Source organism: Trichophyton verrucosum, assembly GCF_000151505.1.
Source record: "Trichophyton verrucosum HKI 0517 chromosome Unknown contig00190_1.f1.exp, whole genome shotgun sequence".
Lineage (NCBI taxonomy): Eukaryota > Fungi > Ascomycota > Eurotiomycetes > Onygenales > Arthrodermataceae > Trichophyton > Trichophyton verrucosum.
In genome coordinates, this window is record NW_003315532.1 from 63,497 (window position 1) to 84,544 (window position 21,048).

At 52.0% G+C, this 21,048-nt stretch overlaps 12 protein-coding genes across 12 annotated transcripts; 6 read left to right on the forward strand and 6 right to left on the reverse strand.

Moving 5' to 3' along the window:
• Positions 1-90: 90 nt before the first annotated feature.
• TRV_02022 (uncharacterized protein) lies at positions 91-3,180 on the reverse strand (the record flags this gene model as incomplete). The annotated part of the gene is made up of 5 exons (XM_003023779.1): positions 91-627; positions 697-2,142; positions 2,203-2,486; positions 2,550-2,839; positions 2,909-3,180. 5 exons carry the CDS (start codon positions 3,178-3,180, stop codon positions 91-93), a joined length of 2,829 nt encoding a protein of 942 aa, XP_003023825.1.
• Positions 3,181-3,649: 469 nt separating this feature from the next.
• On the forward strand, positions 3,650-5,764 carry TRV_02023 (uncharacterized protein; the record flags this gene model as incomplete). Its single annotated transcript, XM_003023780.1, has 2 exons — positions 3,650-3,755; positions 3,921-5,764. 2 exons carry the CDS (start codon positions 3,650-3,652, stop codon positions 5,762-5,764), a joined length of 1,950 nt encoding a protein of 649 aa, XP_003023826.1.
• An 807-nt stretch (positions 5,765-6,571) lies between these two features.
• Positions 6,572-8,892, reverse strand: TRV_02024 (GDP/GTP exchange factor Sec2p, putative; the record flags this gene model as incomplete). Its single annotated transcript, XM_003023781.1, has 2 exons — positions 6,572-8,443; positions 8,509-8,892. 2 exons carry the CDS (start codon positions 8,890-8,892, stop codon positions 6,572-6,574), a joined length of 2,256 nt encoding a protein of 751 aa, XP_003023827.1.
• A 627-nt stretch (positions 8,893-9,519) lies between these two features.
• Positions 9,520-9,875, forward strand: TRV_02025 (uncharacterized protein; the record flags this gene model as incomplete). Its single annotated transcript, XM_003023782.1, has 2 exons — positions 9,520-9,709; positions 9,784-9,875. 2 exons carry the CDS (start codon positions 9,520-9,522, stop codon positions 9,873-9,875), a joined length of 282 nt encoding a protein of 93 aa, XP_003023828.1.
• A 550-nt stretch (positions 9,876-10,425) lies between these two features.
• TRV_02026 (uncharacterized protein) lies at positions 10,426-10,913 on the forward strand (the record flags this gene model as incomplete). Its single annotated transcript, XM_003023783.1, has 3 exons — positions 10,426-10,449; positions 10,492-10,565; positions 10,637-10,913. 3 exons carry the CDS (start codon positions 10,426-10,428, stop codon positions 10,911-10,913), a joined length of 375 nt encoding a protein of 124 aa, XP_003023829.1.
• Positions 10,914-10,966: 53 nt separating this feature from the next.
• TRV_02027 (uncharacterized protein) lies at positions 10,967-11,548 on the reverse strand (the record flags this gene model as incomplete). Its single annotated transcript, XM_003023784.1, has 1 exon — positions 10,967-11,548. One exon carries the CDS (start codon positions 11,546-11,548, stop codon positions 10,967-10,969), a length of 582 nt encoding a protein of 193 aa, XP_003023830.1.
• A 476-nt stretch (positions 11,549-12,024) lies between these two features.
• Positions 12,025-13,392, reverse strand: TRV_02028 (2-dehydropantoate 2-reductase, putative; the record flags this gene model as incomplete). Its single annotated transcript, XM_003023785.1, has 1 exon — positions 12,025-13,392. The coding sequence occupies one exon, from the start codon at positions 13,390-13,392 to the stop codon at positions 12,025-12,027; it is 1,368 nt and encodes a 455-aa protein (XP_003023831.1).
• A 324-nt stretch (positions 13,393-13,716) lies between these two features.
• Positions 13,717-14,692, forward strand: TRV_02029 (exosome-associated family protein; the record flags this gene model as incomplete). Its single annotated transcript, XM_003023786.1, has 3 exons — positions 13,717-13,903; positions 13,946-14,130; positions 14,186-14,692. 3 exons carry the CDS (start codon positions 13,717-13,719, stop codon positions 14,690-14,692), a joined length of 879 nt encoding a protein of 292 aa, XP_003023832.1.
• A 318-nt stretch (positions 14,693-15,010) lies between these two features.
• Positions 15,011-15,896, forward strand: TRV_02030 (uncharacterized protein; the record flags this gene model as incomplete). The annotated part of the gene is made up of 3 exons (XM_003023787.1): positions 15,011-15,447; positions 15,548-15,800; positions 15,864-15,896. 3 exons carry the CDS (start codon positions 15,011-15,013, stop codon positions 15,894-15,896), a joined length of 723 nt encoding a protein of 240 aa, XP_003023833.1.
• A 296-nt stretch (positions 15,897-16,192) lies between these two features.
• On the reverse strand, positions 16,193-17,326 carry TRV_02031 (UBX domain protein; the record flags this gene model as incomplete). Its single annotated transcript, XM_003023788.1, has 2 exons — positions 16,193-16,231; positions 16,283-17,326. The coding sequence occupies 2 exons, from the start codon at positions 17,324-17,326 to the stop codon at positions 16,193-16,195; spliced, it is 1,083 nt and encodes a 360-aa protein (XP_003023834.1).
• Positions 17,327-18,026: 700 nt separating this feature from the next.
• Positions 18,027-19,528, forward strand: TRV_02032 (uncharacterized protein; the record flags this gene model as incomplete). Its single annotated transcript, XM_003023789.1, has 5 exons — positions 18,027-18,355; positions 18,504-18,607; positions 18,644-19,156; positions 19,238-19,364; positions 19,429-19,528. 5 exons carry the CDS (start codon positions 18,027-18,029, stop codon positions 19,526-19,528), a joined length of 1,173 nt encoding a protein of 390 aa, XP_003023835.1.
• Positions 19,529-19,736: 208 nt separating this feature from the next.
• TRV_02033 (uncharacterized protein) lies at positions 19,737-20,869 on the reverse strand (the record flags this gene model as incomplete). The annotated part of the gene is made up of 3 exons (XM_003023790.1): positions 19,737-20,280; positions 20,342-20,780; positions 20,842-20,869. The coding sequence occupies 3 exons, from the start codon at positions 20,867-20,869 to the stop codon at positions 19,737-19,739; spliced, it is 1,011 nt and encodes a 336-aa protein (XP_003023836.1).
• Positions 20,870-21,048: the final 179 nt, after the last annotated feature.

Genomic DNA, 21,048 nt, shown 5'->3' on the forward strand with positions numbered 1-21,048 from the left:
AAGCAGGCCATAACGGGATAACAATTAATATAATACAGGAAAAAGACACTGAACAAGAATGAAAACCCATTAGATATCGTAGAGAGTCAATTAGTTTGTAGCAGCCTTAGCCTCGCTGGCGGGCTTTGGCTTATTTTCTTTCTTTTTGGGGGACTCGTTCTCTCCCTTGACCTCAGCTGGCTTGTTAGCTGGAGCCTTTGGTTCGTCCTTAGCAACGGTTTCTGGGTTAGCGCCCTGCACGTCTGGGTGTTCAGGGGCGATAATAGCTTCCTTGGGGAGTTCTCGGCCTTCGGTATCGATTAGTCTAGTGCGAGTCTCATATCGGGTTTCAAAGGAGATTTCTCCCTGTTCCTGGAGGACTTTGACTTGTTCCTCGCTGAGGATGTTGCCCTCTGAATCGCGGTACTCGACTTCACGAACTTTACGAAGCTCTGGGTCCACTGCCGGTGGCTGTTGTGGTGATTCGGGCTGGACAGGAACTTGGTTCTCCTGCTGTTCAGGTTGCTGCTCCTGCTTTTGCTCTCCTGGTTGCTGCTGCTGCTGCTGCTGCTGTACGGGTGGGGCTGCGATGGAAGTATGAGCGGCTTCCGAGGTGCTGATAACTTCAGGGATAGCATATTGGGATAGCTGACTCCAAGTCAGTAACTCAATTCAACCACGACCGCGTTGGGGAGCTTTCCATGTTGGAACACTTACGTCATTATGGAAAAGGTTGCAGTCAAAGTCCCAGGTAGGGATCAACTTGGTCCTCTGGCACATGTCTTTGGTCCAAGGGTTGCCGTATGCAAGCGGTGAAAGGATACAGAAGGCAGCAACGCTGAGAGACAAGAATGCAACGGTGAACAGCTTGCCAAAGATGGATGGCTTGTTGAATCTGTTAGCCACAAAGTCGTAGATCTGACAGAATGCCAGGATTGCAAAGTACAAGGCTGGGAGGTAGTGGTGGAGGAAAAGCTGGCGGGCCATGAGGTAGAATGGGAAGTAGTGGAGAGCCCAGCCGAGAAGAGTCTGGCCAATCTCGTAATCGAAGCGCTTGAAGTGGACACAGTTGTAGTCCTTGAAGCCACGCTGCCATCGAAGAACGGCAATACCCTTGAAGAGGACCCAGATGACAACTGCGGCGGTAGAAGTCCACCAGATGACTGGGTTGCCAATGAGGTAAATGTGACGGTGGTGTCTGCCCCAGAAGTTGATACCACGGGACAGGATGGGCCAGGATGGTGGACGTGAGTCCCAAGCATGAGAGTCGACGAGGCCAGCGTTTGTCCTCCACATAACCTTGTGAAGCTCCCAGAATTTGGCGAAGAAGTTAGGAATCTTGTAGTTCACTTTCTCAACGTCATCAGGGAGAGCGGGCTGGCTGTTCTGTTCAATGTACCAGATGCTGTTGGGCAGGGAACCACCCTTGGCACAGGTAACCTCTTGTTGGTCGAAGCCCCATTCTGGCAGTTTCACTTTATGGGAGAACAAAACACAGCCAGTCATAACGTGCACAAGCTTGAACCTCGTCTGGATCGTCCTCAGCCTCTTCTTTGCCTCCGCTCCATCAGACATGGAAGGGACAATTTCCACGCGGAAGAGGTCATTGGCGTCTCCCTCGAATCCTTCGTAGCCATAGGCGGAAACTTCCTGCTGCCAATCAGCTTCGGTAACTGGAGGACGAACATCATGAGAGTGGAGGCGTCTGTCAGTAGTCATATGGTAGAGCCTGATGGTGCTGCCGTCAATGATGTGTTCTGTAGTGATGTTATCCCAGGCCCGTGGTCCAGGAACCTGGCCATATGGTCCGAGAGGCTGAGTCTGGTTCTCGAGAATGAAGATGTTGTTGTCATCCTTGTGGGGGTAAAGGGTGATTTGTTGCTGCTTGCTTCCGCCGGGGTACATGTGGCTGTGTGAGTGGAGGTAGCCTCCCTGTGTATTGTGATGTCTGATAGATACCCTAGAGCCAAAGACAACATCGACGGGAGTATCACTCATGCCCTTTGAGTTGAGAGTTGCTTGGAATTCGGATGACATGAAGCCATCACCTTCACCGGGGTTTCGGAGACAGAGGAAGTGAATTCCGAACATAGCCATGTAGAGGCCAACAGGGATGACAATCAAGCAGAGGGCACGAGCAAAGAAGTGTTTAAACCAGAGGTGCTAGAAGAATATTAGTATGCGCTGAAATATGTTTGGTTAACGTTGGTGGGTATAGCTTACTGGAGTAACGGTCTTTGAATCCCCGAGAAGAACCCAGAGTTGGACGAGAGTCAATGATCCAACCCACGCAATCGTGAAGAGACCAACCCATTTCACACTAGCAGTTGCTCCAAGGAATAGTCCGGATGCCACCAGCCAGAACCACCAAGAGCATCCAAAGGCCTTTGGCGGGCCTTGTTCGTGCTGGTTGGAGAACGAGACGAAAGAGAGGACGGTCAAGGCAGTGAAGATGATCAGAGGAGAGTCCAAAAGAATGAAGCGCGATTGGGTAACGAGTGCATTTTCTAGTAGCTGTTAGAATTGGAATTCCATATGTTCGGGGTAGGTAGGGGGTGTCGAAAACTCACCAAAGGTGACCAGGAGAGCACCGAACGAGGCGGTTGAAGTCCGACAACCAGTTGCTTTCAGAGTAAGAAACATGGTAGGGACGGTCATTATACCCATGATAGCGGGAAGCATGCGCATGGCAACGTAGGGAACACCAGGTTCCAGATAATCCTTGCCAATTTCCTTGAAGTCAAAATCTCCCTTGAACCCGGCGAGGTGACCAGCGAGGGTGATAAGCAGTTTAGCTAGCGGCGGGTGGACGTCCATGAAAAATTTGCCCTTGATATACTTGGTAGCGAAGCCTCCGAAGCTACAGACATCCCATTAGCCTTCCAATTGCTTCGGTATCAGCTATGGCAGGGGAGGCGGCGGAACTTACTGGACCTCGTCAAAGACGACGCTGGAAGGCTGGTAGATCCTGAACAGCCGCACCACCGTTGCAATTGCAGTGATAACAAGCATTATCTTGTAGTTTGAGACGGGAAGGTTAAGGACATCGTAGTCCTTGACGCCATCGGAGCGGTAATCGTGGGTTTTCGACTGCTTGGAGGCACCCTTGGGGCCAGGGGATCTGCTCTTCGAACGGCTCTTCGAGCGGCTTTTGCTGGGCGTCTTTGCCTCCAGACCGGCATTCGAGGCCTTGGACGCCATTATCACGGATTAAAGTAAATAACGAAGCAGAATAAAGAGCGAGAGAGGAGCTGCGTGCGGTCGAAGAAGAGTGTTGGACGAGCTGCTAAACGGGCCACATTGATTAAAAGAGACGATAAGTAGACGCCAAGGGAGGCTGAAGTAGAAGTAGATAACGCAAGCGAGGGTCAAGAAGCAGAAGAAAAGGGTCGACACAGTCAATAACGAAGAAGAGAAAGGGAAGTCGAAGATGAAGTTGGATGGTGTTCTTTTTTTTTCCTGCTTTGCGGTCGGCGGGAAGAAGAAAGGGGGTGCTTAGGTAAGCAGCGACGCTGAAATCGAAAGCTATCAAAAATTAAAAAAAGCTGGAGAACCGACGACGACCTCAAGCTGCGCAAGAGCAACAACCCAACCGCGAAGGAGACCAGGAAGGCCGACACGCAGGCGGCAGAGAACGGGATTACGGGATCTCCAGAGGTAGAAGAGCGAGATGGCGCCGTCGGCTGTGAACGAGGCTGCTAGCACGCCGTCAGAGCTGCCGGACGAGGTGAACAAGCCGCCAGAGGGCGTTATCTTGCCACCAAAGGACATCAAAGGTAGGCTGAAAGAGGAGCCATTCTACAGGAGTTGCAGATGCTGACCGTGGGGATAGTCATTGTCGAGAAGACCGCGGGCTTCGTTGCGCGTAACGGACATGTTTTTGAAGGTAGGGCGGCATCATGATGCAGCTCCATTGGGATTGAGATACTGATGATTGATAGACCGAGTGAGGGAAAAGGAGAAGAACAACACCAAGTTCTGCTTCCTAAACCCGAACGACGCTTATGCTCCGTTTTACGCATGGAGACTGAGTGAGATCAAGGCCGGTAGAGGGACGGATGTGTCTGCCGGGCGCGTTGGAGAGGCTGCGCCAGCTAAGAAGGAGGAAGAGTCAAACGCCCCCAAACCACCGCCGGAGTTCCAGTTCTCGGCCCGGATGCCCAATATCAACGCGCTGGATCTGGAGGTAGTCAAGCTGACGGCACTGTTTGTTGCGAAGAGGGGGAAATCCTTCATGACATCTCTATCCCAGCGCGAGACGAGAAACTTCCAGTTCGACTTTCTTCGGCCGCAGCACAGTTTATATCAGTTTTTCACCAGGCTAGTTGATCAGTACCGGGAGCTGCTGCAGGTCGAGGGACGTGAGAGCGCCGTCACAGAAGAACAGCGGCTGGCGGACCTGCGGGAGAATGTGACGAACAAATACAACGTTCTCGGGCGCGCAAAGCAGCGGGCAGAGTGGGTGAAGTACCAGGAGATGCAGAAGCTGCAAAAGGAAGAGGAGGAAGAGGAAGAGAAGGTAGCCTACGCGCAGATCGACTGGCATGATTTCGTGGTGGTTGAGACGGTGCTGTTCACAGAGGCAGACGACCAGAGCGAGCTACCGCCGCCTACATCGCTGAACGACCTACAGACCGCATCCCTGGAGCAGAAGGCGATGATATCCCTACAACCGCATGACAGACGAATAGAAGAAGCCATGCCCACCGAAGACGACTCGACGACATACTACAACGCAACATCAGACATATCACATCAACCCTCTCTCCCCGTTCTACAACCACAACGTCCCGTATCCACCGGCCCCATACAACCGCAAGCACCGTCCCCGTCACCCTTCCCTTCAACAGCAGTAACTTCTGCCTCCCTCTCACCCGCTCCCATGCCAGCAACTGCATCTCCCACTCCCCCCGCACCCCCAGCAGCACCAGTACCGGCAGCAGCAATACCCGATCAGCATCCCGCTCGGGACCGGGTACGCGCCAATCCCTCACCCTCGCCCGTACCCGGCCAACCCCCCATGCGCATTCGATCAGACTACGTCCCTCGCGCACAAGCCAAACATCTCTCCAACGCCAACCAACCTACATCCATATGTCCCAATTGCAGGCAGCAAATCCCCATTGCAGAAATGGAGCAGCATATGCGTATTGAGCTACAGGATCCTCGCTGGAAGGAACAGCGCGCGAAGGCCGAGGCCCGATTCGCTAGCACTAACCTTTCAACTGTCGACGTAGCTAATAACCTTAAGCGCCTGGCCAGTCAACGAAGCGACGTGTTTGATCCAATGTTGTCTGGCGTCGCAGGGTCGTCTACCGCTACAAACGAAGAGGACGAAGAAGGCAGACGCAAGAGGGTGGCTGTTGGGCCAAACGGGGTGCCCGTGAATATGAACGTGCCTGTTCAGCAGCGCTCGTTCTCGCAGCCTATGCCTACGCATCCTCAACCGCAAATGCATGTCCATGCACCGGGCACAGTACCTGGCCTACCCCCCGGGGCACCAGGGACAATTCCGCTGCCTCCGGGCGTAGCACCTCCTGGGATGGCACCCGCACCCACACCCTCGCCGGGCGTGAGCGTGGGAGCTGGCATTTCCAGACCAAGCAGCACTAGCACCGGCACCAGCACCAACAAGCCTCCTGCCATGCGCGAGCTGCCTCAACCGCCTATCCAGAAGCCACCGCCAGTGCAGCCACAGGCAGCCCCCGAGGAAGCCAAACCAGACACGCCGCCGGTGGACATTAACGAGCAAATAAGGAAGATTCACGAGAAGATGGGGCGGTAACGACGTGGTATGTCGTATTTTTACGCATATGTATTATCAGCTATTTATCTAGCGGCGTTTAGGAATGAATAAATTGGAGCAACATAGGTACCTCAGCTCTCGTTTCATTTATATCTGCTCGCTACCTACGTAGGGTAACTAAAATGACAGCTCCAGCTTCATTATTTCAAGCTGAGGTTCATCCGTCTATTTGCAGTATTAAACCTTTCCGACCAATCGTCCACCCATCCAGCCGACCAACCAATTAACCACCAACTGGCCCCTTCTATGTAAGTGAATAAAAAGCAACTAAATAACGAAACGTAACGTACACTCTCCCGAATTGAAAAAGAAAAAAGATGAACAAGAAGATGAAGTAAGTCCGCGAAGGGAGAAGGAGAAGAAAGGAAGCATGTAGGGGAGCCGCAGCTGTGCGTGGTATGGTGGTGGCTGATGGGCGGTATGTTAAGTAAGTAGTGTATGAGAGAAAGGAAATGGTTGATAGTGAGCGAGGTCGAGCCCGACGGGCCGGTATGAAGCATTAAGAATAGCAGTAACGATCAAAGGCAATGAATCAGAATCGAATTGAATGCAGTGCAATAGAATGCAAAAGAATGGAACGGCGTGGTCTCAAGCGGTTGGTAAGAAGGTCGGTAGGGGGTATCATCAATTTCTTTCAAAACGAATGCTCAGCTTCTTCTGGTGTAGAAAAACGGTCTTTCGTCTTGCTTTTGTTTATGTTCATTCGTTTTCTAGGAACAGAACGCTGTACGTAGTATGGATGTTATGTGTGCGTGTGTTGTGAACCGGTCATGACGTAGTGATGTGCTAATTATCATGCAAAAAAGCAGCAGGGATCTTCACCTTGAGCTTGCCTTCTGCTGGTGCTGGTGCTGGGCCGGACGTGGATGGAGTAGATGTAGTAGATGAGCCGTTGGCCAGACTTGCACGGAGAGAGACAGGCATGACCTTGGGAAACTTGGTATCCGGTGAAGTCACTGTGGATGGGGATTGAGGAGTTGAAGGTGGTGGTACAGATCTCAGACGGCGTAGGACTGTTCTTGGAGTCTGGGAGGTAGAGGTGGGTGAGGGTGGTATTGCGGTTGCTGGTCTTGAAGATGGAGCTGGCTTGGGAGAGGGAGACGGAGAGCGAGATCTGTACCGTGATGGAGAGAGGGAGAGACTGCGAGTGGTAGTAGTTGTTGTTGATGCTGAGAGTGTAGATGTGGATGGAGTATCCGCTGGTGCTGTTGATGGCTCCGCTTCAGCAGCGGGTGCCGGAGTAGGCGTTGGAGTGGGCGTGGATATACTTGAAGCCAGCTGTTCTGTAGTCTCCGTTTCCGCCTCTGGTTTCGTTGGTGTTGATACAGGTGTCTGCTTAGCATCCGCTGGAGAAGTAACAGTGATATCTTTGATGACAAGCGGCGCATCATCAGACTGTTGAATCTTCTCCTTCTCTTTCTCGCTGTCGTCTTCTGCCTTCTTACCAGAGATAAAAGCCGGGACGACACCGCCGCCGATCCTAGCCCAGAAGATCCTCTCTCTCAACCGGACAGTTTCCTCCCAAGCCTCCCTCTCCCGCTCCTTGATCTCTGCCTCTCCATCTCCACCGGTCCGAACATGTCCGTCGACAACCAGTCTTAGATATCCCACAAACTCACAGCAAGCCCGCATCTTCTCCAAGCATAACAAGCACAAAGCATGTTTGGGGGCCGAGTCGGAGCTCGAGGTACGAAAACGGTGGGTGCGTGGGTTGACTGTCGTCCGTCTATCACCACATAGAGCGCAGGGGGTGGACGTACTCGACATACTTGAGGGTGTTGATGGGGGAGAAGGCAAGTCTGTAGCCGAATTGGCTGATGAGGTGTTAGAAGGGATGGGTTCGATGATGAGTTCACCCTCGACGAGACTGCTCATGACGGAGCGGCGAGTGAGCCAGGATATGCCTGGTGCCATGTCGAGACGGAGCGTGGGCTCGATGTCTTCTGCGAGAATGCGTTTGTAGAAGCGTGTTTCCTTGAGCTGCATCGAGGAAGTGATGTTTTCTCGGGGGGAGGAAGAGATGCCGCCATGAGACGTGGAAGGGGACGAGGCAACGGACGAGCTGGCTGCTGCCGGACTGCCGGTGTTGACATTGTTGCTGTTACCGCCGTTGTGGTTGGTGTCCTGAGAGTTTGTGGGGGTGTGGGTGGTGGATTTAGGACGGGAAGATGTAAGGTTAGCTAGGTTCATGACGTTGAGACCGCTGTAGGAGCCGCTGCTGACGTGGCTAGGCGGTCGGGAGCGAGAGAGCTGCAGGAGGGTGTTAAAGTCTTCATAGGCGAGGATGTCTGTTCGACAGACGGGTTTGAGCAGGTGGGAGAAGCTTGTTGGAGGAGCAGGGGGGATATCGTCTGAACCAGGCGTGACGGGAGAGAGGTTCATGGCTTCGAAGAGACGGTTGATGTTGTGGTTGTTGCCATTGCCATTGTTGGGAGTAGGCTGGTCAGGAAAGGGATCTGAGGGTGAGCTGATGGAGGTGGCTGTTGTAGCGGTGTCCTGGTCGTCGTGTCTGCTGTTCATCTGCTCGATGACGGACTTGAGCTCGGCCAGTTGTTCCTGGTGCGAGGCCAGCAGCAGCTCTGTATCTTTGATCTGGGCTCGTAGCTGTTCGTTCTTCCGTTCGACTACTTCTCTCTCTTGCTTTGCAGCCGCTACCATCTATATAAGACGTCAGACATTGACCAGAAACCGAAAAGGAAGTTGAATATTCTAAAATGTCCTACCTTGTTAGCTTCTTCAAACAAGGCAGCAGTGAGAGTCTCGAGTTCAGTCTCGATGCCCTTCTTCTCCTTCTCGACGGTGCTGCGACGCTTCCGCTCCTCCTCGAGCTCCTGACGGGCGACTGCGAGGCTGTCATCGAGTAAGGTCTGGTGGTTGATGGCCTGGATGAGCTTGTCACTGAGATTGGCTACCTCGTTGCTGAGGTCCGGGTGGTGTGAGGCAGTCGACGCGGACCTGGTACGAGACAGGTCTGAGGTGCTGGCTACTCGAGGATCTCGCAGGGTCGACAATGAGTTTTCTGGCTTCTCTCGGTCTCGGTCTCTCTCTCTGTCTCTGTCCTTGGGTCGACGGACAGAAGACGGGCCCTGGGCAACAGCGGCAGCCATCTCGGCGAGAGCATTTGAAGATTTTGCGCGCGAGACGAGCTTCTTCGAGGACCGGTCCGGGTACAGCCCGTAAGCAACGAATCTGTTGTTTTTGTTTGGTTGTCAGTCAATAGTAATGGATGCCAGAGAACCATTGGAGAGAATAAGGGTAAAAATGGTCCGTCGTGAGAAGATAAGAGAGCGAATGAGACGGTTGAGAGAGGGCTGGAAGGACGTACTCTGCCATGGCGGTTGGGCTGCTGCCGGCCTGCGGACTGGCGGCTCGTATCGTGGGCGAGCAGGGGCTGTCGGGTGGGCGCTAGTGGTGAGCAGGATCGAAGATGGCCTGCTAGACACGCAACATGGCGGCAAGGCGGCGCCAGCAACCCGGTATCCAGTCTGTTCAATCTCGCAGCCCGGAGAGTAATGGTGCCAGAGCTGCCCGTCGGATGGCAGGACAAGCGCGAGAAGCAGCTGGTAAACAACAGCAGCAGCTAACTAGAGCTCGAGCTGCTGAGCCACGGCGGAGAAGTTGACGTATGGTCGAAGGCTGGGGAGATCCACCACGCCGGCGGGCCAGGGAGTCCGCCGTCTCAGGTCGTCGTCGCTAATAACTAGTATCTGCCCTCGTCTATAGCAGCGTAGCTAATGTCTGTTTATCTCTCGGCCTTTCTGCTGGCTGGCTGGCTCGCGGCTCGACTTGGGTTGCTGGCGGGAGGGAAGAACCTGAAGTTGGAGAAGTTTGAAGTTGAAGTCGAAGAAGAAAAGAAGAAAAGAAGAAGAAGACAGTTTTTGACAGGTCACGTGGAGGCAAGAGGCAAAGAAGATGAAGTTAACAGTAAGATATAAGATTAAATGTTAACTATTATATGTCATTAGATGATATAGTTGTTGTAAGCAGAAGATGCATAGATGTTATGGGTGTCATGGATGTTGGAGAGATGAGAAGTGGTGATAGAAGACAGCGAGGAGAAGAAGACATAGGGATATATATAGAGGCTTAGAGAGAGAGAGTGTGTGTACTTTGTATCTACAGCAATAATTATTACTTTGAATAATGTACTTCTACTATAACTATCTATTCTTTGTCTCTTTGTCTCAGGTTGAACATCTTTCTGTCATTTGTTATTACTTATAGCTATCCCTGTAGCTGGTGGTCTGCTGTCTCTCATCACCCCTCCAGTTGACATTTCTCATGCATAGATACTCAATTAGACCAGAGAGATAGCCTGTGAGAAGCTTCTCCTGTCTGTCTCTGCCTGTCTTGCCCGTCTGTAGATACTCTGTGTTGGTGGTAGATTTTGGTAGAGATGAAACTCCTGTATATTTAAGCTTCAGCAGCAAAAGATATCAAATATTCTACCGCAGCAGACAGACAGCTTGATAACCTCGATAAACCACGCAAGAAGGCCTCTATAAGAAGGCTCAACGGGATTCTCTGATTAATACTTCTACTTCACGTCCAAAGACCCGACTTTACTCGCCGGTTCAACTTGATATCGACCTCTCGCTGCTCCCCCGCCATCCCACCAAAGCCACGCCCACAACACAACCATGGCAGACGCAGAGCTCGAAGAGGTCAGTTATCTTGCTGTTGCTTGTCTAGCAGATACTAACTAGCTGTCTCAGATCAGAAAAGCCCGTCTGGCCCAGCTCCAGCAGCAGGGTGGTCCCTCCGGCGACGACGACCAGCGGTAGGTAATCTCCCTACACAATACGCCCGCACATTCACAGTATTATATTATACGGAGGCTAACTTCACTAGAAACAAAGAGACTGAAGCCCGCCAGTCCATCCTCAGCCAGATCCTCACCCCCGAAGCCGCAGACAGGCTCGGCCGCATCAGGCTCGTCAAGGAGTCTCGCGCCACAGACATAGAGAACAGGCTCATCATGCTCGCCAGGTCGGGCCAGCTACGCCAGAAAGTAACAGAAGACCAGCTCAAGGACCTCCTCAACGCCGTGGCCGAGAACGAAGAGAAGAAGAAGATAGTCATCAACCGGCGTGGAGGCTGGGACGACGACGACCTCTTGGACCTATAATACACCACACTCATTTCATTTCCTACTTCTCTTTATCTTTAAGCCAGTTTATTCTATTGTACAGCCTGTTCCTTCTTCTGCTTCTCTTTATCCCGCTTTCTCTGTTGCCGTCTTATCTCCCTCAGATCAGGCGGCACCTCTATGCCCAACTCAGCCCGTATCTCACCCACATCCCGCTCCAGCATCTCCTCCCAATAAACGCATATAAGCTCTTTGCTCTTTGCTCCGCTCCTCACAGCCCACGGCAGATGAATATCCCAGAACCTCTCCCTCTCGGCTCCCTTCAACCGCACCACAGCAGCAGCAGCCAGACCCGTCATCGGAAGACCCGTGTTCATGAACTCGAATATCTTCAGCGCCAGCTCTCCCTCTACCACGATAGGAAGGCCGGTCACAGCATGGTAGAAATCATGGCACTCGCGGTATCGTTGCATCACATATGCGCATTCTTCGTTGTCAATGTACCGCACGCTGCTGCGGGTGTCGGGCGTGACGCCCTCGCGGTCCAGCCAGAATGCATACGTGTAGCCCAGGCTGTTGGGCGGGAGGGAGCGTAGATAAGGTAGTGAGAGGGTCTGCGAGGTTATGCGTGGTCGGTCCCGGAGGATGCGCCGGCCGGTTGCGTCGGAGAGCATGGCGTCTCGCAGCCGGTAGATGAAGTATGGTGTTGCTGTTGTTTCGCCCAGTGTGGCTATTAAATCTATTCCCTTGTTAGTATTTTACCTTCCTTTATATCGTAGTATATTAGTGGAAATTCAAGTCTCTACCATGTCGTCGAGGATTCAGTAGTGAGCCGATGGCTGACCCGATGGCCATCGAGCACCGTTCAACGGTCGTCAGCGGAACATGGCCGGGATAATTTGGTGCTGGCCGGCTCAGCACCGAGAATTGCCGGCGGCCTCGAGCCAATTGACGGGGTATCTTCAGTGTCCTTATCCGTGGTGGCATTTTATATCTGTTCTATATAATATTTGATCTGCTTCTTCCTTGAAGCTTTCGATAGTTTAAAGTCGACGGAGCTATCATGCCACTGCTGACTAAGCATATACATAGATCTAGAGGCATTGAGAGAAGATATTGAGACATTAATTGATAGATAGATAGACTGTGGCTATAGCTTCGACAGGTCAAATGGAACCTCTTCGTTTCTCTGTCTCCCCGCAATCCTCGACTTGGCCTGCGCAAGCTGCACAACCATGTAGTTCAACGCACATCGCACCCCTACTTCCTCCCCCCTGCGCACAATATACCCGTTCATATACTCGATCTCGCTCTCCTTCCCCATCCTCGCATCCTGCAGCATAGAGCTAGTGTTCTCGCCCGTCTTACCCGCCACACCCACAGCAATTGTTCGTAGTCGTTCAGGTGAAAAGCGGGATTGTAGGCCGGGAACCCCCTGCAGTTCCGGCAGAGCGCATATCACGGCACTTATCTCGATGAGCAGCAGTCGTTGGACACGCGTCAGGTTGTAGTGGTATAGTAGTTCGCCATTCTTGCAGTCCATAAGTAAGGTGAGCGGGTTGATGATGCAGTTTATTGCCAGTTTTTCCAGCTGCAGTAGGAACAGGTCTGTTGCATTGGTGGATATGCATGCCAGCTCGGGAGTTTGCGTAAGCGTCTTCAGCAGGAAATTCGTCGACGGTGCAAAGGTAGTTGAACTGCCGTCGGCAGTATCCTCTATATCATCTCTCGGGGACTGGCGTACAACGCCTATCGTAGTTGCTCCCACCCCAGCATGCGTGGTTTCAAACAGTCCTGACTTGAACAGCCCATGACTCGTGACGCCAAACAGATAATTCGGCCGTTCGCTCTCATCAGGCCATATCTTCTCATTCACTTCCTCCAACACCCCCAGCCCATTCGTGAGGAGCAGCACAGATGACTCTGGCGTCAGTCGGTGCCGAACAGACTTCATCGCCCTTTCAATCTGCGTCGTCTTCACTGTAACAATCAAGTGTTCAATCCCCTCCTCGTCAGCAGGGGTAAGGTTGCCATCGCTATCAGCTTCCTTCCCCTGACGTAGAGAGAATTCTTCCTCAACCAGATCATTTGGTGCTCCCTCGATTTCGGACGGATAGTACCATTGGTGGTCCTGCAGGACGTTGATGCAGAAGCCTGATCGTTGCTCGGGTATCCCGTGGCGTTTTACGGCAACGACCCGCCCGAATCGGTTCCAGTCCTTGTAGAAGGCTGGGTGGTGGAAGAGAAGCGTTATGCAGGCTCGTTCGGAGACAGGGCGGGCGGCGAGTGAGTGTGCTACGAACGAGCCTATGTTGCCCACGCCCATGATGTGTATTTTCTTGTGCATGTTGTTGTTATTGTTGCTTGAGCTGTGTTGAAGTGGTCGTCCAGTGGAGAAAAAGTGTATTGAGCCCATCTTCGTTTTCCATGTGTGTGTGTGGGTATATACGCGTGGATATGTTTCATTAATAGATGAGAAGCTCCTGAGCCTCGCCCATAGCCTCTTGGAGGTGTTCATCTCAGCCCGTTCCAGCCAATTATGTTATTTCTAGTTCTGTGAATGTACAAAAGGAGTTGCACAAATCAAAGGTATATGCTAAACAGTATAGCCAGTGAGATCCAGCTCAACTGCAGGTCAACGTCGATTGATATTCAGCAATGCTCGAACTTGTAGAAGGAAAAAGTCGAAGTCGCGAATTTGATATCACGTGAATTAACTTTGGAGATAAGGTTTACTAGCAACTTTATATTACGTAATCATAAATTTCATTTTGAAGAAAAGAAATAAAGAAAAGACAAGAAGCTGACGATTTTATGCATCCAGAAGATATCACAGCAGACCATGGCTACTGAGGCTTCAGATTTGACGCCGCTGTTAGAGCAGCTGGAAGATAGCATTGATGACATAGAAGAAGTCCTGGAGCCGCTGCTGGAGCGGGGACTCACCGCGACGGCGCAGAAGCTGCCTCTGCTGGACAAGGCAAAGCTCCATGTTCTGCTCTCATACTCCATTGAATCCCTAATATTCTGTATGCAGCTGCGCCCTTTTGATATATGCCCTTGATTATCAGCTAACTTCCTTCTTCCAGCATACCTAAGATTGAATGATGTAGATGCAAAAGAACACCCGGTATTCAGGGAACTGAACCGCGTGAGACAGTATCATGAAAAGATTAAGACCCTAGAGGCCCCTCCAGAGAAGCGAACAATGACACTGGACACACAGGCTGCAGGGAGATTTATAAAGCACGGTCTTGTAAGTCTCCTTCTTCACAGTTGTATCTGTGTCCACCAACGTCTAACGGATACAGGCCGGAAACGACAAGTATGACCTCGAGCGCGCTGAAAGAGAAGCAAAGGAGAAAGCGATGGCCCAGCTCCGGGCTGCGCAGCTAGCTAAGATGAAGGCGAAGGTAGCTGCTACAGTACCGCAGAAACGCTCCGTTGAAGAATCCGAAATGTCGGGACGCGATAGTACCGCAGTGTCGACCCCAGAACCAAAGAAGAGTAGAACAACAGACCCGGAGGATGATGATGAGGAGGATGATGAAGAGGAGGAGGACGAAGGGGAAGAAGACGGCGAAGTTGAAGAAGAAGAAAGCGCCGAAGATGATAAGCAAGGTGGTGAGGTGAAGGAGGAGGCGTTTATCAAGCTGCCTGCCGTCGAGACCTCGAAGAAGAACAAGAAAAAGCTGAGCAAGGCCGAGAGAAAGGCCATGCACGGGAAGAATGGGAATAACGCCGCGAAGAAGAGGCATAAGCGGAAGAACAAGAAGGACAAGAAAGCTGGTGCTGCTCAGCCCCCAAACAACGGTTGAGAGGTGGATGTGTCTATGCTTATGCATACACTTCACCAGGTATCTCAATGAGCCATGCATATACTGTTATACATACAGTAAATTTGACGCTCTATCCGCTGTCCGACGCAGCATTTGGATCTTGATATCATTATGAGCTACCACCCATCGTCCATAGTAGAGACGAGTCCCGGCCAAGCTCTTAACTAGATATCAACTTATCTCCCGCCCTACCTCTACCACTACGACTACTATAAGTACTCTATAGACCACTACTATTACTCCTGCCTCTTCTACTTCTACTCTTCTACTCTCTTCTATCTACTTCTCTTCTTCCTCATGCGAGATCGACTGGCAATCGCGCTCTGCAGCTCTCGACCAATCGGAGTTAAGCCTTTTAATTTCATACACGGCCCGACTTATCTCCGTCTCCAACGTCGCTCCCCGTACCTATTTTTCTTCATCTTCATCGTCAACTTTCCATCAGTCAACAACGCCGACTCTGCCAGCCCAGATATCCCACGAAACACAAACGTCACTGAACCCCCGTATCAATCTCCCATACACACATCCACAATGGCCCGTCAACGTCGTTCCGCTGCCCCCGCTCGCAGCGCCCCTCCCAGACCTACCGCTGCCCCAGCTAGACCAGCTGCTCCTCAGATGCAGCAGCAGAGACCATCCTCTACCGCCGCTGCTCCCGTTCAGACCCAGCAAGCTCCCGCTCAGTCTAGCGGCGGATCCAGCTTGTTCGGCCAGATGGCTGCCACCGCCGGGTAAGTCGCATTTCCGAGCCGAGCGAAGATATATACGTATCAAAATCAGGCAGACAGGCACCCATATTCAGCAATGTGAGACTAACGGGACTATGTATAGTGGTGTTGCTGTCGGTTCCTCCATCGGCCATGCTGTCGGCAGCTTCTTCACCGGTGGCTCTTCCAGCGCTGCCCCAGCCGAGACCCAGCAGGCTGCTGCCGCTCAACCCATGGACAACTCGCTGTACCAGGCCAACTCCACCAGCGGATGGGCTGAGGATGCCCCCTGTGCCGCTGATGCTCGAAGCTTCAGGAAGTGCATGGATGACAACCGAGGTGACCTCACCATCTGCGGATGGTACATGGACCAGCTGGTACGTTCCAACAACCTAAGCGTATATATATCTTTTGGGAAAATATGACTGACTTCTCTATAGAAAGCCTGCCAGCAGGCTGCTAAGCCTTACTAGGGTGATACGAGGATGTAATTTCGTCTTCTTACTTACGCCCTGTTCACGTCCTGTCTCCCAGCTCTAGACTAGAACGATCTCAATGTCTTTGTAATAATATAGAATCCAAACATGCATCAGCGTGGCCTATGACAGTCCTCATCCATTGGTTTTGTTATAGAATCCATAGCGAAAATACATTTTGTTAAATAGAAATATTCCTTGCTGGAAGGGTGCAAGTGGTAATTAAATGGTGGAGTCGAAAAGTAAAATAAAAATAAAGATATGCAATATGCAACATGCAAGATAGAGAGTCATTAGTTATCGTCATCCTTTTTTCGAGGCTCAAAGTTCAACTATCAAAGGTTAGGGCTAGACGAATGTTAAATTTGACAGTGTTGACATACCTGATTGCCGTTATAAAACTGGTGGTCATTTTTGCCCGAGTTGGCATCATGCAGAGTTCGAACCCGGTTGCGTGTAGATGTTCTGGGAGATGTAGTAGAGGTCTCTTCGGTGGCTTCAGTCTGTGTTGACGCACCGCGCCCAACGGCAGCTGGGTTCTGTCCAATTCCCAAAGCAGACCCTACAATGCCAGCTACAGCGTTGACCGTGCCAGCAACAAGGCTGTATCCCCCAGAGAGAACTCGATATGGCAGTGATGCACCTGAGTCTGAATATGCATCTGTATACGTTCTTATCGGCACCATGACCAGTGTTGCCGTAGGACCAACACCCAGCTCCTGGAGAGACTGGTCCTCTTCCGAGAGCGAGATGGTCTTGTTCTCAAGTGGCGTTAGTATATGCTTCAGGGTATACGGTGCATCGCCATCAGAGCGTTCCCTATCCAGCCATGACCGGACAGCGGTGCCTATGGTCTGGTTGGGAGAGAAGGTGTTTCTAATCGAGCTTCCGTCAAACAGACGGACCTGAAGACGGTACGTTTGTGCAGTAGGGGGAGGTGTGCGTGTAGCCTCATGCTTTTCAGCAGCAGCAGCCCTCTGTCTCTCCGCTTTCGCCTTTCGTTCTTCGTTGTCCCGTCTTATTCGCTCAAGAACCCGCTCTCGTTCTTCTCGTTCCTGCTGGTGTCTTCTCTTCTGTTTGCCCTTCCACTCTGCTTGTTCTTTCTTTTCGTTCTCTGGTTCCGCTGGTCGTTTGCCCTCTCGGATACTGTCTCGTCTCTGTTGGTCGTTACTACGAGTATCACTGGGCGGATCGACGACGTTGCTGGGTGGTGCCGGTGTGGCTGGAGGGGGGGACGGAGCTGGAGGAGTAGCAATGGCAGTTCCAGAAGCTGCGGGGGCAGCAGGAATAGTTGTTGGAGACACCGACGAGCTGCCTGTTTGGCTCGCCATTCTTTGTGCCTGTGCCTGCGCCTGCGCCATAGCTTCCCGCATCCTCCTCGGCGGCTTATTGTCCTCCAGAGCAGCTATCAGCCTCCGCTTGAACATGGGCTCTTCCGTCCTTGCCGCAATGTACTCTCGAACGATGCCATTTCTACAGAGTGCCTTCTGTCAGTGCCACACAACATCAACCCCAGTAGTTCACCAAGATTCACAGACTGCTTCAACTCACTTTATAACGATGAGCGTAGGCGACTCATTCACAGGACAGAAGGTCGCGAGGAACTCTGCCTCCTGCGAGCCCTCGATCAGCCGCAGCGCCACCGCATTTGTCGTTATCAACCGAACGATCTAGCAGCCAGATTAGCCCGCCTGTACGCCCAACTGGCACCAATGAACCATGGACGCACCCTCTCGTCCCTGAGATAGTTGTTCTCCCACAGGTTGCTGAGCTGGCCGTCGTCTAAACCACAGTCAGCAGTCGGTTCGTGGCGTCACCAAGAGGCCAGTGGAGATGAAGATCTAGATAGCTAGCCGGCGCCGGCAGCAATACGGACCTGTGATGAAGCAAACAACCTGCTTGACCTCCCGAACCGCCTCGTTGATCCCGCTCTGCAAGTCTCCTCGGTAGAACATGGCGATGTCTCGATGCGTTTCTTGTCGACAGGCTCTGTCTCTGCGCTTTTCCGGCCGTCGTTCTTCGTATAAATAACTTGTTCTCGTCCTTTTCCCGTCTCGCCGTCTTCTTTTCTTCTTCCTTGCGTCGTTGCGATTAAATACGAGGAAGAAAAGGCGAGAGTTTTGGGGGATGGGTTGTGCACGGGCCAATCAGAGAGACATCAAAAGGAAAAAAAAGACATTAAAATCCGAAGAATCCGACGAAGTTTTTGGTTTCTTTTCTTCCGCAGCGATCGAGACGAGACGAGACGAGACAAGGAGGCAGACGGGAAGGCTGGACGATATCAATTCGATTATATTGGACTGGGAGCGGGCTGGAAGTTGGAAGCTTTCGCCGCCGGATGTCATAACCTACCGACCTGGTACCAGCAGCAGCAACAACAAGCAACAACCCTTGAGATGGCAGCACCATTTACTCTACTACGACGGTTTTCGCCCTCGTGGCTGGGCATCAGGACGGTGTTTCGGTCTGCGGGTACTGGCAGAGGTACAGGTCGGATACAGGGTCTGCAGTGCGGGCGGACTCAGCTTCGACAAGCTCACACGCCGGCGGAAGACCCCAATTGGACATCGATCGTGGACAACCCTGCTAAGCTGGTTCGGACAGGAGGGAAGCATGGCTACGGGTTGATCATACTAGGTACGGAGCATATCTGAGACTGCTTGCTTTTCTTTTCTTTTTTACTCTTTTATGTGGTTATAAGTCCTGTGGTTTGTGGTTTGTATAGCTAACGTGTACAAATCTAGCTATCATTCCGGTCACAGCATTCGCCCTGGGGACATGGCAGGTCCAGCGCCTCGAGTGGAAATCAAACCTGATAGCGAAGTTCGAAGACCGTCTCATCAAGCCGCCGCTGCCTCTTCCCCCGGTCGTCGACCCTGATTCCGTCGAAGACTTTGAATATCGACGGGTATATGCAAAAGGCCGTTTACGACACGACAAAGAGATGTTGATTGGGCCCCGCATGCATGAAGGAAAGGATGGCTATCTCGTCGTGACGCCACTGGAAAGAGGGGAGGGTGAAAGCACAATCCTTGTCAATCGCGGTTGGATTGCAAAGTCGCTGGAGCGGCAGTCGGAGCGGAGGGAAGGGCTGCCGCAGGAAGAGGTCGTGGTCGAGGGGCTGCTGCGGTCACCGTGGAAGAAGAACATGTTTACGCCCGATAACAAGCCTGAGGAGGGCAAATTCTACTTCCCGGACGTCAAGCAGATGGCCGAGCTGACCGGCAGCCAGCCGGTCTGGATAGAAGAAACGATGGGTAAGTCTGCCTCGTAACCTGTAACCCCCCATATCCCGCAGTTTTCGCAATCCTGGCTGCAAGTCTTTGTCCGTGTGACAGTTCTGGCTGACAAGTCAACAGTGCAGGACATCTTGTCCATGTACACAAGAGAGGACAAGGGTATACCAATTGGTCGTGCAGCGGAAGTCAACCTCCGCAACAACCATGCTCAGTACATCTTCACCTGGTACGTTAGACTGAAAGCACCCCGGACACATGCATGGGAGTTTGAGCTAACGCAGTAGATCTAGGTACGGGCTCTCCCTGGCCACCGCCATCATGCTGTGGATGGTTGTCAAGAAACGGCCGAATGAAGCAGTTCGACGGGTCCGTCAGAACAAGAGCTGGTAATATAATAATCCCAGCTACAAACCTCATTCGGATACTGCAGCTTGCCACACACCTCAATCAACCCTTGGGCAAACGTATGTCCTGCAGAAGCTCTTTGGGAAGATGCTTTTGCGCGAGAGCAAACACCGAGGCATTCCTACCCACATGTCGTTGTCTTTCATTTCCAAGCGTTAGCTCCGGGTTCGTGCATAATTCGACTGACACAAGCTTACCTTCTCATGAGAGCGATGACATCCGTCTCGTCAATTGTTTTACGCCCGGAGTGTTTGGAGTACGTGGACAAATCCCCGCTCGCTTGCTCAAAGAACCAGTCTGTGGCCTGCTGGATGGCAGCCATGGTGTCCTTCGTGATTCTCGTTTTCTTGTTCCCAGACCTAGCAAATCGCATTGCCAGCTTCTTTACCACTCCTGCCGGCAGGCTTGGGACCGGGATACCATGTTTAGAGACCTTTTGCTTCTTCTGTGGTGGTTCAGGCTGGTCTTCCTGTTCCATTTCCACCTCTTCCGCCTCTTGTTCTATGGGTTCTGGTGTCCCTCTGTTAGATGGCACGTCATCCATGGCCGGTTCAAACCCACCCGTCCCGAAATCACTTCCTGACGACGGACTATCTGGACCCCCGAATTCTGGCGGCACACTTTCTAACTCGAATGTGTCCTGTTCATTTTCATTCTCAATTGGCATAGTATGAGGCGTTTCTGGAGTTGGGAAAGCAAAGTCGAAATTAAAACGACCCAGATCCTCAGTTTCTCCCCTATAATGTAACATTAGAACTCGCGGCAGCTGTACGATTAGAATATAATGCAAACTCTTACCCAGCATCTAGCATTGGTTGTCCAGTCGTATTATCAAGATCCTCGTCGAAGTCATCTTCTTGTCCAACACGAAAGTCCAACCCATCCTCAGGGTCTTCAATGTTTGTTGTGTCTCCGTAATGGTCACTGAACCGGTTACTGGCGAAGCTTACTCTCGATAACCTAGCCAAATCGCGACCTGACCGCTCTCTCCTAGGCAACTCGATCGATCCCCTGGTAACATCTTCATCATCAGGGAGGACTGATAACCTAGGCGGAGGTATCGGAGGGCTGTTATCATCCTGATCCAGAGCCATTTCGTTCAGTGGTAATGAAAGCCGAGGTGGAGGAATAGGAGGCTCCTTGTCTAGCTCGGCGATCTCGTCCACCGGTGGCTCTGGCTGCGGCTCTGGCTCAGTCGGTGGAGAGGAAGATACCGTCTTGGATATTGGTGCGAGAACTGCATCGTAGGGGTCAGCATCAGACGTATATTCATTCTAGCACTGGGAACAATGACCGACCTTTTCCCAAGTTCTTTAATATATCCATCGGTGTCTCCCGCTTGAAGCGCTGGCTCTTCCGCCTATCTCGACCGGGAGTATATGTAGCTGCACGCCTTTGTAATGCCCGGATCGCATGGGGGGTTACTGGAATGCGTTCACCTCCCCGAGCTCTGGCCGGTGTTATCCCTGATTTCCGCCGGCCAGTCCGGGGCGCCGACGGTAAAT